This window comes from Lynx canadensis, chromosome C1 (genome assembly GCF_007474595.2).
Source record: "Lynx canadensis isolate LIC74 chromosome C1, mLynCan4.pri.v2, whole genome shotgun sequence".
NCBI classification, from domain to species: domain Eukaryota; kingdom Metazoa; phylum Chordata; class Mammalia; order Carnivora; family Felidae; genus Lynx; species Lynx canadensis.
In genome coordinates this window covers 102,791,988-102,809,021 of record NC_044310.1, presented here as the reverse complement: position 1 = coordinate 102,809,021, position 17,034 = coordinate 102,791,988, and the positions used below count along the sequence as shown (strand labels likewise).

The 17,034-nt window shown below is 47.4% G+C and overlaps 1 protein-coding gene across 1 annotated transcript in view; it reads left to right on the top strand.

The window, feature by feature from the left end:
- The window catches only part of LOC115519781 (phosphodiesterase 4D interacting protein), a 51,128-nt gene that overhangs the window by 11,485 nt on the left and 22,609 nt on the right, over nucleotides 1-17,034 (top strand). Inside the window, 11 exon segments of the mRNA XM_030323664.1 lie at nucleotides 3,631-3,863; nucleotides 7,081-7,516; nucleotides 8,343-8,535; nucleotides 9,873-9,989; nucleotides 10,590-11,064; nucleotides 13,192-13,223; nucleotides 13,226-13,302; nucleotides 13,304-13,427; nucleotides 14,439-14,490; nucleotides 15,771-15,994; nucleotides 16,640-16,792. Of these exon segments, the coding sequence (XP_030179524.1) occupies nucleotides 3,631-3,863; nucleotides 7,081-7,516; nucleotides 8,343-8,535; nucleotides 9,873-9,989; nucleotides 10,590-11,064; nucleotides 13,192-13,223; nucleotides 13,226-13,302; nucleotides 13,304-13,427; nucleotides 14,439-14,490; nucleotides 15,771-15,994; nucleotides 16,640-16,792 (2,116 nt within the window).

Genomic DNA, 17,034 nt, shown 5'->3' with positions numbered 1-17,034 from the left:
CTGACTAACACGGTCTAACCTATGTGTGGTAGCACAAGCCCCTTGCTCTCATTCTCCGCTGTGGGCAAACTGGTTTGTAGAGTTGTTCTTCCCGAACCTTCCTTCCTATAGCCTAGCACGCAGCAAATGACCAGACCACATTTTGAGGAGGTCAGTTCAACCCTGGAATAAACCTTTACACTGGAGCATGTATATTTCCCTTGCAACGTCTGCCCTATTACTTGGCAGCAATACTTAATAAATTATTAGTTAACAGACATTTAGATTAGGGCTTGACTCATGATAGACAAAGTTTTATACCTGTTGGATGAAGAATGTCTTGGGTAAGCATCATTTTCTTTCCATCATCTGTCCTTGAAAATCTGTCTCCAGTTTGGGGTAGGAGGAACCTTGGTGTATGAAATCATTGTAAATTCACTTCAACTTTTCTGGAGTTTTGAGGGTGTGACTCTCCTGCTACCAAACAAATAAAGCTTCTTTTGTCATAACTGTTCTGTGTCAAGATTCTCAAAACTGTGTTTGCTGCTTTCCAGGGAAATGGTCCCTTATAATTAGTCTCTGAGTTCCTCCCTGCTGTGTCCTTGGAAGGTAGACTTTACTCAACACCAGGCTACCTTTCTACCTCAGGCATACACATCTTCCCCTAACAAGCACATCCAACTTGGTGTTCCTTCCAAGGCAAGAGCTATCTTTTGGCCACAGCAAGTTGCTTCGTTCTTATTGTTAGACTCACTCACCCCAGGAAGTCTCAGGTCTAGCTATATTGGTAATTTTCCCCAGGTATCTCCCACAAAATCCCATTCTCAAGCAAATGTAAGTCTATAAATACCTGGGAAGCACCTGTGAAAGGAATCAAGCAGTGCCTTCCTTCATTTTAACTTTTGCAGTAGAAAAAAGCGAATCAAGAATCGAGATTCAAATGTGACGAAGGAGAAAAAAGTCAGTAGACTTAGTGTGAAGAATGTGAGGAACAATTATTTTGAATGCCCTCCATGCTGTGTGAGAACTGATTTACATGGTGAGACATAATGTAATTGGGCAAAAAACAACTCATTGCAAACGAGAGATCAGACATGCATGTAGACTTCTCTGGGGTAAAAGGAAACCGCGCATACAACAAAGTTTATACCATGGAAGCATTACAACAGATGAGTTAGGAAATGGTGCGGGGTGGTGGAGGAGGAACCTGTTAGATACAACTAACAGTAGGCCTAAAGGATCCATACTACCACCCTACAGACTGGAAGCCCTGGGGGTTTATTTGGGAGAAATATAGAAATAGTAACTTTCCATAGATGGGAAAGAAAAACTGTTGAAAAGGCTAGATTCTGAGTCATTTTTCATGCATTTGTATTTCAGTTTTACAGACAAGTTAGCCGAAGTAAGCTCCCTTTAACGTGAAAATAAGAAAACCCAAATTAGCCTGGGAACAAATCGTCTCTCTATTTTCTCATTTTTAAGGGGGAAATTAGACCAGGTGGGCCTTCAGGTCCCTCCTGGTACTGACATTCCATGGTTCTTAACTTTCTTTTTAAGGAAACTAGGCATATTTCAGTCAGTAGAAGATAACATACATCCAGAAAGGTACTTTAAGAATAGGTGAGACATTACAGGGAGACGTTATTTTCAAGCAGCAGGAACCCTTAAGTTTTAGAAAAGAATAAACGTGCCCATATTCAAAGCCGATGGCAGTGTTTATTGAAGTTAGTTGGAAAGGGTTTATATAGAAAGGTAATATCACATAGTTTAAATGAGGGATTGAGATCCTAAATTTTCAAAAGTGGTTTTTATCCAGTCCCCCTTTCCTGATTTTTGTCCCAAATGCTTGGTGGCACACGCAGAGATAGGCCAGTCTGACTAAGCCCAGCAGCAGACCGTAGAGACAAATGCCAGGCTCAGAACCCTAGGAATGCCTAGGAAATGAGCAACTGTGTCCATGCATGTTTCTTCTTTCTTTTCCTTTGCAACCTCAACTGCCGTGCTGCTCACCGCCATTGCACATGCACGCTGTGAATCAGCCCCACCCCACACTCACAGCCTAGATTTCACCATGTTCGGTTACCGGCCAAAGTCAATGGCTCTGTGCCAAGCCAAGCAGCTCAATCATTGATCCACTTCAGCTGCTCTGGGCTCTGTTCTGTTCAATATATTTGTGACCTGAATGAAGGTATAAAGCATATGATTAACTCCACAAATCATCCCCGGTCAAGTGGCTACTCCTTCATCTCTGGAGATGCACATCAAATATTTTGAGGACTTTGACCCTTGAGAAATGATTCTGTATAGCCAGAATGAATTTACAAGTGACAAGTGTAAGTCACACTATTGACACACATAGAGGAAACAACATGACCCAGAAACAGCTGTGGGAGAGAGGTGGGAAACTGGGAGATAACAATAGACCTGAAGCTGAGTAGAATCCCAGAGTGCAGTCACAGAGAGGAAAATGAAGCAGCATGACATTGGGATGTATTAATATTGGACAAATGTACAAGAAATCCTTGCACTCAAATAGTCATACACTGAGTAGGTTGTCATACTCGGGTTTTGGTTTCTACACTTTTAAAAGCCTAGGGAAAACTGGAGAGGAACAATAAGAAAGCCTGCAAGTTAAAACAATTCTCCTTTGAGGAAAAACTATATAACCTGCTTGAGTTGACACACTGAAGAGTAACTTCAAAAAGATGCTCAAAAAACAGAAAGTTGTTGGGGTGCCTGGGTGACTCAGTCAACGGAGCGTCCGACTTTGGCTCAGGGCATGATCTCGCGGTTCGTGGGTTCAAGCCCCGCGTCGGGCTCTGTGCTGACAGCTCAGAGCCTGGAGCCTGCTTTGGATTCTGTGTCTCCCTCTCTCTCTCTGCCCTTCCCCTGCTCATGCTCTGTCTGTCTGCCTCTCAAAAGTAAATAAACATTAAAAAAAATTTTTTTTAAATAGAAAGGTGTGCTGAAATTATTTCCACCTTGTTTTCTTCTCACGAGCTTAGATTTGTAGAGAGTTTGGCTGGCAGCATCAGCACCAGGATAATAGCACGTGACACTGGCTGCTGGGCAGGTGGCCTCACCAACTTCTCTGTCGTCGGAGGGCGTGGTTCTCCTGCTGCTCGTGAAATTAAACTTCTGTTTTACCTGTAGCTGAGTGCTTTCCGTCTTAGTCATCCTTTTTAGAGTCTTAGGTACAGACATGGCCTTCGGCTTTGCGTGCTGGTGTCTCAAGCTGTGCTCTTTGCGGTTGAGGACTCCAATGTTGGGAAGTCAGGGAAGCTTCCTGACTTGTGAGAAAACTCTCCTCGCTCTGTCCCACGGGGAGGGAACAGTCACAGCATCCACGCTCTCCAGTCCTGTTTACACCTCGTGTGTTGGCGCTTGCTTTTAGTTATGAAGTGCTTGTGTCTTTCCCTCACCTACCTCTGCATGCTGCTCTTCCTGCCCATGGCAGTAATTCTCCCCACTCTCCTGGTGTCTTCCCCACCCAAACCAGTGCCCAGGACCCTCATGGCTGAGGAAGTCCTTAGGGGGAGCTTGTTTTAGGGCCGTCTTTTTTGTTCCCACCAAAGGCTGCCTTTGCAATCTGATGTTCCTTTGGGACCCCCCTTCATGACCTAACTTCTTTAAATTATGCTTTCCTTTCAGCTCATCAAGGTGGCTTTGGAGAAGAGCCTGGCAGCTGCAGAGACCCAGAACATGTGCCTTCCCCCTCCTTCCTCGACAGGAGGGGATGGTAACAGGGGTCTTCAGGAGGAAATGCTCCACCTGAGGGCTGAGATCCACCAGCACTTAGAGGAGAAGAGAAGAGCTGAGGGGGAACTGAAAGAGCTAAAGGCTCAAATTGAGGAAGCAGGATTCTCCTCTGTGGCCCACATCAGGTAGGACACCCCCCAGAGAAGGAGAACCTGCGGTGGAGAGGCCACCAGAGCCAAGGAGCTCACCTTGCTGCAGCCAAGCATTTGTGCTTAGGGCTTTTGGGCCCACAGCCCAAGCTCCATGCACGAATGGCTCAAATTCTTTACGGAAAAGTTAATAATATTGGATAATAGTGATTATCAATAATTACCATTCAAATTATTTAAATGTGGTCTTAGTTCACTATAATAACGCCCATTATTAGCCATACAGTCACAAGTGAAAACCTCCCAGTTGTATGACAGGCATTGCTCTTTGGAACTGACTGGATCATATGAGGAATCTCCTGCTACCCACGATGCTTCACTATTACATGCAGGGCAGAATGGTCTGTGGAGGAGAGTTTGTACAGGGGGCCCCTTCATCCCCACGCAGCTCTCCCTCAGCAGTGTAAATCCTTAAATCATGGAATAGCAATTTTAATCATCTCTGCTGTTTTGTTAGCTTTACAAAAGTGGCAGATAGCTGATTCACTGGCTAGATGGGCCACTCTGTTTTTAATGGTGTTTTTTCAAAAGATGCTCCAGGATCGTGCCAATGATGTACGGCTAATCCTTTCATTCATTCACCCCTGAGGGTCATAATCCTCGTGTCCTGTTGTTTAGAACACAGCGGTGCAAATCTAATTCATGCCCTACTGTTTCCCTATTATGTGCCACTTAAACGTCCCTGAGTCCTCAAATGATATTAGTGCTGAAGAGGACCTTGGCATCTAGATTAATCCTTATTTCATAGCCAAGGAAACTCCGGTCTAAAAAGTTCTAGTAACTTGCTCAAAGTTGCATAATAGTCCATGGCTAGACCCCTGCCTTCCAGTTTTTAATATCTGAGCCTTTTCTTCTATGTTGTATACTTTGCCAAACAATTTTGGAAATAATCTTGTGAGCCTCCTTCATGCTGGTTCTTTTACTCTGAATTATTATGATATTTATTTCTACTTAAGTGAAAGCATACTTTTCTTCAGTTTTTGGGTTTTTTTATTTTTTAATTTATTTAATGTTTTTATTTATTTTTGAGACAGAGAGAGACAGAACATGAGCAGGGGAGGGGCAGAGAGAGAGGGAGACACAGAATCCGAAGCAGGCTCCAGGCTCTGAGCTGTCAGCACAGAGCCCGATGCGGGGCTCGAACTCACGGACTGTGAGATCATGACCTGAGCCGAAGTTGGACGCTTAACTGACTGAGCCACCCAGGCGCCCCTGTTTATTTTTTTTAAAGTAAGCTCTCTGCCCAATGTGGGGCTTGAACTCACAACCTTGAGATCAAGAGACGCACCCTCTACCGACTGAGCCAGCCAGCTGCCCCAAACATAATTTTTCCCTAGCCTTTTTCATATGTAAACTTGGTCAAGCTCATGGGTAAGAACAGTACATCTCTTTTGATACTACAGCTGAATATACACTCGAACCACATGTCAATACCTTCATGGATTATTTTCTTTTTTTCCCTGGAGTTACTAACCTGAAACTCTGGTTTAGTTCTTCACCCAACCTTAACAATCACAGATACTGTAGAAGCTAGGATCTATCCACCTTTTGAGACTTCATCAGTTACTATCATGAAAACAAAGGAATTTCCCCCCAAAACATGAAGCTATAACATAATATCAAGCATTGTTTTCCATACTATACATGCATTCCCTTCTCTCCCTCTTACACCTCTGTTTTGGCAAAAGCCCTATCCCTCTTCTTCTCCATTGAGGAAACTGTGTCATGGAGAGCCTGTCTGATTCCTATGTCCTAAAGAATTCTCTTCCTTGATTCTCACTAGACAAGCCCTGCTCTTGATTCCAAGACTTCAGGATTCTAAGAAACCCAGTTGAGGGGGGTTATCCAACTGCTAATCCTTCTGGGTGTGAATTACTTGTTTCCTTTGCCCCTTCTAGTCAGTGGTTCTCAATTTAGTGTGCTTAAGAATCACCTGCAGAACTTAAGTAAAAAGTAGATTGATAGGCCTTAGCTCTAAAGTTTTGGGTGTTTTTTTTTTTTTTTTTTAACAAGCACCTCATAGGATTCTATGTTAGTGTTTTTCAGGTTTGCAGCTAGTACAGCAGGATTAAATGACTTCTCTGTTTCAGACCCTGAGTTAACCATACCATATATGCAATTTCATCTCAGCATCCAATTACTTCAGTAGGTATGAGTGATCCTTATTTTATGCAAAAGGAAACTGAGGCTCAAAGAGGTTAAGCAAAATGCCTATTTAAATGCATTGCCTTGCTAAAGCCATGTTTTTTATTGCTTCCATCCAACCCTGCTGAAGGGTTTAGTGTGAAGAAAGGATGGGGCCTAGAATGTCTTAGTGAAAATTAGTTGTTTATCTGTTTTATTTCTTCCATAAATATGAATGTTGTCTGTGGCAGGCACTGTAGAGGCTCTGGGGATACAGAGTGAACAGGACAGAAGGAGTCCCCACCCTCCTAAAGATGATCTATCACAAGAGTCAGGCATAAAGCAAATAATTACAGAAGTACATTTGAGGGGCACCTGGGTGGTTCAGTCGGTAAAGTGTCCGACTTTGGCTCAGGTCATGATCTCACGGTCCGTGGGTTCGAGCCCCCCGTCGGGCTCTGTGCTAACAGCTCAGAGCCTGAAGCCTGCTTCAGTTTCTGTGTTTCCCTCTCTCTCTGCCCCTCCCCTGCTCACACTCTGCCTGTTTCTCTCCCTCAAAAATAGATAAACATTAAAAAAAATTTTTTTTTTAAAGAAGTACATTCGGTTGCAGTTCTCACTAGTATTATTTATTTCGTGTTTTCCTAGGTCCCCATCTCTCATCCAGTGGTTGGAAACTGATGATAATTAATAGATAATTAATAATAAATTTGCCCTCGGCAAGGTCTTTCTTTTTTTTTTTTTTTTTTTTTTCTTAACCTTGTTTATTCCACAGGCCACTTAAAATTAGAATAGGAGGGCTCCACGACATGGGTAAAGACGGAGTGTGTTAAGCCCAAGGCTTTTAGTAATTGTGTTGCCACCAAGGAGCGGTGGTAGTGTGGGCAAGGCTCGCTCTCTTCCTGAGCCTTGGTTCCCTTGTCTACGGTATAAGGGAGCAGCTGTAGGCCTCTGAGGTGGCTTCACGCTTTGGGATGTCTCTGAGTCTCTGCTGGACTGAGACGGGGGGTACTGTCGGGACCTGAGGCAGAGACCAGAAGCAGCCCCTGACTGTGTGTGCTTTCTGCAGGAATGCCATGCTGAGCCTTTGCCTTGAGAATGCAGAGCTGAAGGAGCAGATAGGAGAAGCAATGTCTGACGGATGGGAGATAGAGGAAGACAAGGAGAAGGGCGAGGTGACGCTGGGAACTGTGGCAACCAAGGGGGGTCTGAATGAGAGTAGCCTTCAGGCCGAGTTCAGAAAGCTCCAGGGAAAACTGAAGAATGCCCACAGCATCATCAGCCTCCTCAAAGAGCAGCTGGTACTGAGCAGCAGGGACAGCGATAGTCCACTTAGTCCAGAGCTCCTCGTGCGCCTGGCCCAGGAGATCGACAGGATGAGTGCAGAGCCGGGCTGTTTTCCTGAGAAGTCCCGATGCCAAGAAGAGGAGCACGTGACCACGAAGCCCTGCCCCAGGCCCCAGAGCCTCAACCTTGGGGCTGCCCTCGCAGGGGCTGCCGATCAAGTAAGTGCGGAAATAGATGGAATGAAAGACCCTTGGAGAAGGGCTGGAGGCAACACTTCCGTCCTGTGGGTCAGGAGGGACTGAGGGAAGGGCAGCTTTGCACCACGAGCAGCAGCAATGTTCCTCACGCATTCAGCCTTTAGAAAGGCTTTTACAACATCATCTCATAAACATTACTTGAGTAATTAATTTCTCCTACGTATTTCTGGAGTGCTTACTTTTCCAGATAACACAGTAGGCATTGGCAGCAGGCAGTAGGAGCTGGTCTCTGCCCTTTTAGTACTCAGAACAGTGGGGAGGGAAGGCGCGGAACAGATGATTTCATAGGATGCGGTCTAGGGATGCCTGGAGTTAAGGCAGCCCAGACAAGTGGTGTGTAATGACATCTCTCCCTTATCACTGCCAGTTTCGTCACAGCTCATCACAGGTGTCTGCTCCTGAGGCTCAGGAGGGCCTAGTGGGGTCCTCTTAAGGGGAGGGGCTTTGCTGAGGGTTCAGTAAATGGAGAATGTAGAGGATTCTGAGAGCAGGGAGAGACGAGCAGAGGTTTCTACCCCTTCTCCTTCTAACCATTGCACGAACATTCGCGCAGAGCTCCCAGTAGACTCTACTGGCGACGTGCTATGCGCTGTAGACACAGAGATGAATGAAACATTATCCCAGATCTGCGGGAGCTCGGTCAGGAAAGCAAGCAACTGCCAGTGGCATGAGGCACGTTGTGACAGACCCAAGCGGAGAGTCCACAAGGCTCAGAAGGGGCAGCGGCAGTTGCTGCACAGTGCGTGACCTCAGACCACCCTGGTCCCTGTGCTGGCTCTTTTCACAGCTGGATAACCAGCCCCAGGCCAGAGACCCCGGGCCTCAGTCAGAATGTGGCCTTCCTGGATCCACCAAGCACCTGCGCTCCCAGCTGGCACAATGCAGACAGCGCTATCAGGATCTCCAGGAGAAGCTGCTGATCTCCGAAGCCACGGTCTTTGCCCAGGCCAATCAGCTGGAGAAATACCGAGTCATGCTTAGTAAGTCTTAGGCCCATCGTCACCAAGGCATCTGTCTTCTCCCCGAGAAGCTGTGTGCTCTGCAGACTTCACTTTTCTTCCCCAGACTCGAAACCAGTGTCATCCTGACCCCGGCCCTAGAACTGTGGAAGGTAGACATGTAACTTCAGTCTGCACGTGGCAGAGAAGAATAAAGAACAAAGCAAGTTTGCAGTGAGCATTTAGGGAGGAAATGGGCTAACATCTAGGTTTGCTGATTTTTTTATGTTTATTTTTGAAAGAGAGAGCGAGAGAGAGTATATGTGCATGAGCGGGGGGGGGGGAGCTGAGAGAGAGGGGGACAGAGAATCTGAAGCGGGCTCTGTGCTGACAGCAGAGAGTCCGATGTAGGGCTCGAAGTCACGAGCCGTGAGATCACGACCTGAACTGAAGTTGGGACACTCAACTGACTGAGCCACCCAGGTGCCCCTAGATTTGCTGATTTTTGGTATAGTCAGCAAAATGTCTTACCTCTCTCAACATAAACTGATAGTTTCTCTCCTTCTCTTGGCACCAAATCATATTCTTCAAAAATACATCATCATCTTTGGTCTAGAATCCATGCTTTCCAGGGGTGCCTGGGTGGCTCAGCCAGCTGGACATCCAGCTTTGGCTCAACACGACCTCATGATTCATGGGTCCAAGCCCTGCATCGGGTTCTGTGGTGACAGCTCAGAGTCCGGAGCCTGCTTCAGATTCTGTGTCTCCCTTCCCCTGCCCCTCCCCCATCCACTCTCTGTCTCTCTCTCAAAAATGAATAAACATTAAAAAAAATTAGAGTCTTTCTGATAGAACTTCCTGCAGTGATACAAATGTTCTGTCTCTACATCACATCTGCTTAGGAGTCATGCTCATTCAACTTGGGAAATTTCATTTAATGTTAATTAATCTAATATGAAGTAGTCCCATGTGGCTAGTAGCAATCTTACTGAACAGTGAGGATTTAGATGCTTTAGGACTGTGTTATTAGTTCAGCTCCATTCATGTATTTACTGAACCTCTGTGGGTAAAGCACTTGCTAGTTTCACTGGGGCTTCTAAGGATGATAATATACAATGCCCAACTTAGAGATGTCTGGTCCCTACAAAGCCTCAGTTGTTGTAGGTGAGATCATTGGCAGCAGACATAGGCTCAACCCCGTGGAAGGAAGTCCTGCCTGGAGTGGGTGGTCTCTTCTCCCACTTGAGTCCAAAGAAGCACCCATCCCACTCTGGCCCTGACCTCCTACCCCCTGAGGGCTAGGGCGTGTGCCACTGAGGTTGAGGGTGTATGTGGGAAATTCAGATCGTCTGTAACACCCTCTGTCTCTTCCCGAGCAGGTGAATCCCTGGTGAAGCAGGACAGCAAGCAGGTGCAGGTGGACCTCCAGGATCTGGGCTATGAGACATGTGGCCGAAGCGAGAATGAGGCCGAGCGGGAGGAGAGCACCAGTCCTGGTAGGAGCATGAGGGCGGGGCTTACCTGTCCACCCACATCTGGGAGATGTTGGCCTGTCCCGCCCCTGATGGGCTGAGGTTGGGGGTGGTGTTGAGGACTGAAGGGGACACAGGACCAGAGAGGGACAGGAGAGTCTGGCAGAGAACTCTTGCCCCAAACGAGGCTGAGCATGAGTTTGAATTTCTATAATTAGTTTTCAACATACTGCCGTTAATTAAAAGGAAAAAAAAAGTTCCATCCAACAGATTATTAGAAAAAGCTTACTTTTTAATGAAAAGACAAGATGAGCTGTTGGGGACGTGCTAACCCTAAGTTTAAAAAATTGTCCACAATAAAAGTGCTTTGACTGTAGGCACACCCACCAAACAGAAATCGTGAAGAGAAGAAAAATGCTCAGTACAACAGAAGGTGACCAGACCTGACCTGCAGGGCCGTTGGGTGGGTAAGAAATACGGTGTTTGAATGCTAGGAGAGTGCAGGGCCGAATAAAGTTCTGCTTCAACTTTTGCTCTAGTAATGATTAGCCCAGCCACAGAGCGGTTTTCAGCTACCGCAGGATGTGCAGCTCTTCTCAGGAAGATGTCTTTGTCTTTTCTCAGAGTGCGAGGAGCACCTGATGGGCTCACCGCTGGCCAGCCCCCCTGGGAAAAAGCCCTTGGAGAGCCATCGAGGGAAGCAGGAGTTCCAGGCGTGTGGAAAGTCAGAAGACATCTCTGTCCTCCATAAGGACATCAGAGACCTGAAGACCCAGCTGCAGAACGCCAACAAGATCATTCAGAACCTCAAGAGCCGGGTGCGGTCCCTCTCAGTGACAAGCGATTATTCATCTAGTCTGGAGAGACCTCGAAAGCTGAAGGCCGTTGGCGCCCTCGAGGGATCCTCCCCTCATAGTGTCACTGACGAGGATGAGGGGTGGCTGTCCGATGGCACTGGGGCTTTCTACCCCCCAGGGCTTCAGGCTAAAAAGGATCTGGAGAGTCTGATCCAGAGAGTGTCCCAGCTAGAGGCCCAGCTCCCGAAAACTGGAACGGAAGGGAAGCTGGCCGAGGAGCTGAGGTCAGCCTCGTGGCCTGGGTAAGGAGGGCACTCTTTGGACCCTTGTTTAACTGATGCTGGCTAAGTTTGTGTTTGAGGCTGGGTAGCCCGGGCGGGTGGAAGAGAGAACCAGTCGGGGCAATCAGCAGAGCACCTGTTAACAGGCTAGGCCTAGATCTGAAGGAAGGACAGGTGGGCCCTGCTGGGAGACAGCAGCTCTCCGGCATTTCATCTCAGGAACCTGTTAGTAAAGTGACAGGATATGTGGTGTAGTAGTAAGACCGGCGTCAGACTCCCTGGGTTCGAATCCTAGCTCTGGCACTTTCTAGCCATACCACTTACTTGGACTTTCTGGGGCTACTTCTTTTTCTTTTCTTAAAAAAAAATTTTTTTTTTAGTGGTTATTTATTATTGAGAGACAGAGAGACAGAGCACAAGCATGGGAGGGGCTGAGAGACAGGGAGACACAGAATCTGAAGCAGGCTTCAGGCTCTGAGCTGTCAGCACAAAGTCTGGGCTTATTTCTTTACCTATTAAATGAGGATAGTAAGAGAACCTATCTCAAAGCCTGGTTGTTAGGTTTAAAAGAATTAGTACAGGGGTGCCTGGGTGGCTCAGTCAGTTGGGCCTCCGACTCTTGGTTTCGGCTCAGGGCATGATTTCACAGTTCGTGAGTTCAAGCTCCATGTTGAGCTCTGCACTGGCGGCTCAGAGCCTGCTTGAGAGAGATTCTGTCTCTCCCTCTGTCTACCCCTTCCCCACTTGTACACACACACACACACACACACACACACTCTCTCTCTCTCTCTCAAAAATAAGTCAGTAAACATTTGAAAAACAGAATTAGTAGAAGCACTTATAATTACATAACACATACTAAGTCCTCAATACTATTTACCAGAACTATTATTGGTATTGGTACTTTGTGTTGAAAACACTGGGTAAACTTCCATCTCGGTATCTGTCCTTGCTATCTGCACTGAGTGTCAAACCACTTAAAAAGCTTAGTGGCCTCAAACAATAGTTTATGTGGATTGGGCTCAGCAGGGTGGTTTTCACTGGGGGCATCTCTCATGCAGTTGCCATCAGATGGTGGCTGGGGCTGGAGTCATCTGAAAGTCCTGAGTGGGCTGGGCGTGGCTTCTTCAATCACACATCTAGTGATGCGGTGCTCCTTGGCTTCTCTCTTTCTCCATGTGGCTTCTTGTCTTCTGGGGTCTTTCTTCCTGGTGGTGGCCTCTCATAGTATGGTGGTCTCGGGGTAGTTGCCCTTCTGCATGGCAGCTGGCTTCCAACAGACCGGAAATGGTCGTTGCCAGGACAGTTAAGAGCTAGGCTTGGCACCGTATCACTTCCACTATAGTATCTTGGTCATAGTGGTCACAGAGCTTGCCCACATTTAAGGAGGTGGAGAATAGCCTCTACCTGCTAATGAAAGAAGAGGCAAAGGCATGTTGCCAGACACTGTGTGGAACCGGAACTTGTGTAATGGCCATCTGTAGATGGTCTTTGAAACAGAAGGCATGAAAGATTCCACCCAGACTCAGGACTAAGTCATTCTAATCACTGAATTTATTTTTTAGTATTTATTGGGTATCTATTTAGTGTTTATTGAGTACCAACTGTGAGTCTACACTCTACTAGTCCTGGAAGCAGTATAAACTTTGGCACTGTCTTGACCTTAGAACTTAGGATCTGTTTGGACATACGACTAATATGTATAAAACAGTGTCAGAACAATGGCATACTAAGTTGTTGTCGTCATTTGTCAGAGCAGGATTTACTCTTAAATACCATCTTTGAGGGGCGCCTGGGTGGCTCAGTCTGTTAGGCATCCGACTTCGGCTCAGGTCATGATCTCACAGTTCGTGAGTTCGAGCCCTGCGTCGGGCTCTAGTGCTGACAGCTCAGAGCCTGGAGCCTGCTTCACATTCTGTGTCTCCCTCTCTCTCTCTCTGCCCCTTTCCTGCGCATGCTGTGTCTCTCTCTGTCTCAAAAATGAAATAAACATTAAAAAAATTTTTTAAAAAATACCATCTTTGGTTTATGTGCCAGAATTCAGCTTGTGGGAGCTCCTTAGAGATATTCTCACAGAAATCTCTACAGAGGCCCCAGGATTTAATATTCACTCTTTTTCATTCTTTTTCCTCTTCTCTCCTGCATTAGGAAATATGATTCCCTGATTCAGGATCAGGCCCGAGAACTATCCTACCTACGCCAGAAGATAAGAGAAGGGAGAGGTATCTGTTATCTTCTCACCCAGCATGCAAAAGATACGGTAAAATCTTTTGAGGACCTTCTTAGGAGCAATGACATTGACTACTACCTGGGGCAGAGCTTCAGGGAGCAACTTGCCCAAGGAAGCCAGCTGACAGAGAGGCTTACCAGCAAACTCAGCACCAGTAAGTTGGCCACAGGGCTTTGGCACACTCTCAGTCACTCCCACAGCCTTTTAACCCATGTCCTGCTTCCACTTCCTTTCCTGGGGCCATTACAGGATCAGAACTGGTTGGTGGGGGGCATTGAGGTGGAACACATCTCAATGGGTTGGAGAGGCCATGATTGCAACTGCAGAAACTTGAGCACTGGTGGCAAGTGACCTTTAGGGAAGTAGGCTGTGTCCACCCAGTGCTAAGCAGGCTGTGTCCACCCAGTGCTAAGAGATCGGAGGACTTCATCATACTGAAAAGAGCCTGACCTGAGAATTGCAAGACCCACGCTGTGGCCCAGATGCTGCCATTAACTTGCTTTGGGCAATGGCTTAGCCTTTCAGTGTCTCTGTTTCTTTGTTTATTGCATGGTATCATACATGAGTATAATTCAAATATAGATAAAGCACCTTGCCCTTTGGACATGGTCTAGGCACCAAATGTCATAGTGCAAAGGCTGGGAATATTGGTTATTATTGGAGCCCTTTACTTCAAAAAAATTTCCTGAGAGCACCCAAGGGAATATAGCAGGATCAGTCTTGGGGGCCAATCATCCACATGCTGGTGGCAGGTACAGAGGTGGGACAGGGCTGTCTGTCATCTCCTCAGGGCAAGAGTGGGTTCTATATGAATGCTATGATGGGACACAGAGCATACATCTGGGAATCCATCTATGGCAGGCTTGGAAGTTAGAATGTTCCAGAGAGAAGCTGGGCAAGTGCCTTTTAAACTTCTCTGCATTGATTTAGGGCAGAGGAAGTCACGATGCTGATACCAGGTCGGGGAGGTCTGCCTGGTGAGCTCAGGAGAGCCTACAGGTCTCCCCTCTGAGGGCACAATCTGAAGCCTCTCCGAGCAATCCTCCTAAGCATCCTGGACATGCACAGAGGAGTCACCATTCTGTACCCACGGAGGCTCCTCCTGTAATGGGGGAAGTGGGACCTGTTTAATTTCTTACCATTTCTTTCTGAATTTGGCTTGCAGAAGATCACAAAAGTGAGAAAGATCAAGCTGGACTCGAACCGCTGGCTCTCAGGTAATTTGAGATAGGATCTGGTGAAGGAATCAGGAACAAGGCCCAGGGGGTCCAGGGTGAGTGCAGCTTCACAAATCAGGGGGCGGGAAATGCTGGTTGTAATGACTTCATTCATTCATGAAACATCTTACTGTTGTGCTTAGCCTAAGTCTTTACTCTCTTTGGATATAATTCTGTTGATTTCCATTTGCATCTTTATTCTCCAGACCCAGAGTCGGTCTGACCCAAAAGTAAACTAACCAGGTTTCAGGGGCCCTTAGCACTCCGAAGCCCCTCCCCGGCTCTCCTCCTGTGTGTTTAAAGACGAGATGTGCAGTGCTGAGTTGGCTTACCCCGAGTTGAGTTGACAGCTAGCTTGATAACCGTCCAATCTCCTCAGGGAAAAAAAAAAAAAAAAAAAGAATCAAAGAATCCATTCATAGGGGAAAGGCCTAGATGTTGCAGATCCCTGCGAGGCTACAGTGCCTTAGGAACCAGTTTTCCACAAGTCACTGCATATAGTCTTAAAATGTATGGTAAAATATGGACTCAAAATCCATTGTAGCCACTAGTTCAGGCCCCTTTGTGTCAGAAGTGTGCTTTGAGACCACATAGTGCTTTTTTTTTTTTTTTTTCAACGTTTATTTATTTTTGGGACAGAGAGAGACAGAGCATGAACGGGGGAGGGGCAGAGAGAGAGGGAGACACAGCATCGGAAACAGGCTCCAGGCTCCGAGCCATCAGCCCAGAGCCTGACGCGGGGCTCGAACTCACGGACCGCGAGATCGTGACCTGGCTGAAGTCGGACGCTTAACCGACTGCGCCACCCAGGCGCCCCTACATAGTGCTTTTTAAGATACGTGTGGTGAAGAATAAAGTGTTTTATTTTTGTTTTCACACATATGCGCTGTACCCTCAACCAACGAGATGATTCCACTTATACTGCTCTTGGTTGCCAATGGCAATGCTTACCTCCAATTTCTGTGCTTCTCTTCTTGGAGACTGGTAACCAACAGGTGTCAGCCCACAGCTCTGCTGGGGCCACATTTGGAGCAGCAGTGCCTTAGAGGGGTGGCCGAGTGTCTGCCAGTCCCCAGAGTATCACGCGGCCAGTGCAGTGGGTGGCTGTTGTTCCTCCACCCCCTCACCCCACCTATTCTCTGCTCCTAATCAGAGATGGGTTATTTCAGTGGTTCTTTGCAGGAATGGTTCCCTTGACTTCTGTGGCTTTCCCATGTGCCTTCATCAGGACTAGCTGGTCCGGTGCCCTCGGCTTCACCTCTTGTTGCTTCACCCCACAGGCTCAGCAGGGAGCTTCAGGAGAAGGAGAAGGTGATTGAAGTCCTGCAGGCCAAGCTGGATGCCCGGTCCCTCACGCCCTGCAGCAGCCACGCCTTGTCAGACCCCCAGCGCTCTCCCAGCAGCTCCTCCTTCCTGTCTGATGAGCTGGAGGCCTGCTCTGACATGGACGTAGCCAGCGAGTACACACATTACGAAGAGAAGAAGGCTCCGCCCAGTCACTCAGGTAGCCTCCACTTTCTGAGTGGTACCGCTTTTACCTAGTCTGAGAGGAGACGTCCATAACCAGGCCTTATAAATCCACCTTGGTGTGTATCGGGCTGAACATGGCTGCGGGACCAAGCGCCAAGCATAGGCCCCAGTGGCTCAGGATCTTTGCTCTGCTCGTGACTCTGGAGTTGTCACTGGGTCTCCACTGGATGTGCATGCTGGTAGACCCAAGGTGAACCACAGTGGGAAGAGGGAGAGGATCCTGGCAGACTTTTCTTCCCCACTGTCTCTTGAGCATGGGCTGTCTGACTGACCTCCCTCTTAAAATGGGATATCTCATCCCTCCTGCAGTGATCTTGCTAGCTGCATTTCCTGAACGGTACCCCCCGAGTATCTGTCAGTGTTCACAGATGCTGTCGGGCCTGCCTGGTATTTTGGGAGGCGCCATTTTCATGGTCTGGGCCCCACTTTCACCTCTAAGGCAGCCTGCCTCACTAAGGCAGCTATCTGCAAGCAAGAAAATGAACGCTGCGCACAGGGCTTGTGCTTGGTGCTTTCCCAGAAAGCAAGGCTCTGCCCTGGTACCCCTGGTTAAATATAAGGCCAGATTCCCGTTCTTTGTGGACCACCAAACATTTTCTTTCATTCATGGGTTTTGTAGATTCCATCCACCATTCGAGTCATTCTGCTGTACTGTCTTCTAAACCATCAGCAACCAGTGCACCTCAGGGGGTTAAGGCCGAACCCAGCAGCAACCCCATCAGCTTGCCAGCTCCCCAGAACCCCCCCCAGGAGGCCAGCCAGGCCCATCCAGGTATGCGACAGCCAACATGGCAGGAGCTTTGTCTCCTCTCCCTCAGCTGCCTCTTTGACTCTTTGTCAGGGACCAGTGTGTCCACTGTAAGGGGCTGGTATGCATCAAATCCTAGACGAAACCAAGGGACCATCCTAGTTCGCTAATTGTGTCTGAGTTTTGTCTTAAATATTTTAGAAAAATCAGAAATCTACAACAGACTTTGACCTGTGTACCCATTTTGACCAGCAGTTGGCCAATCA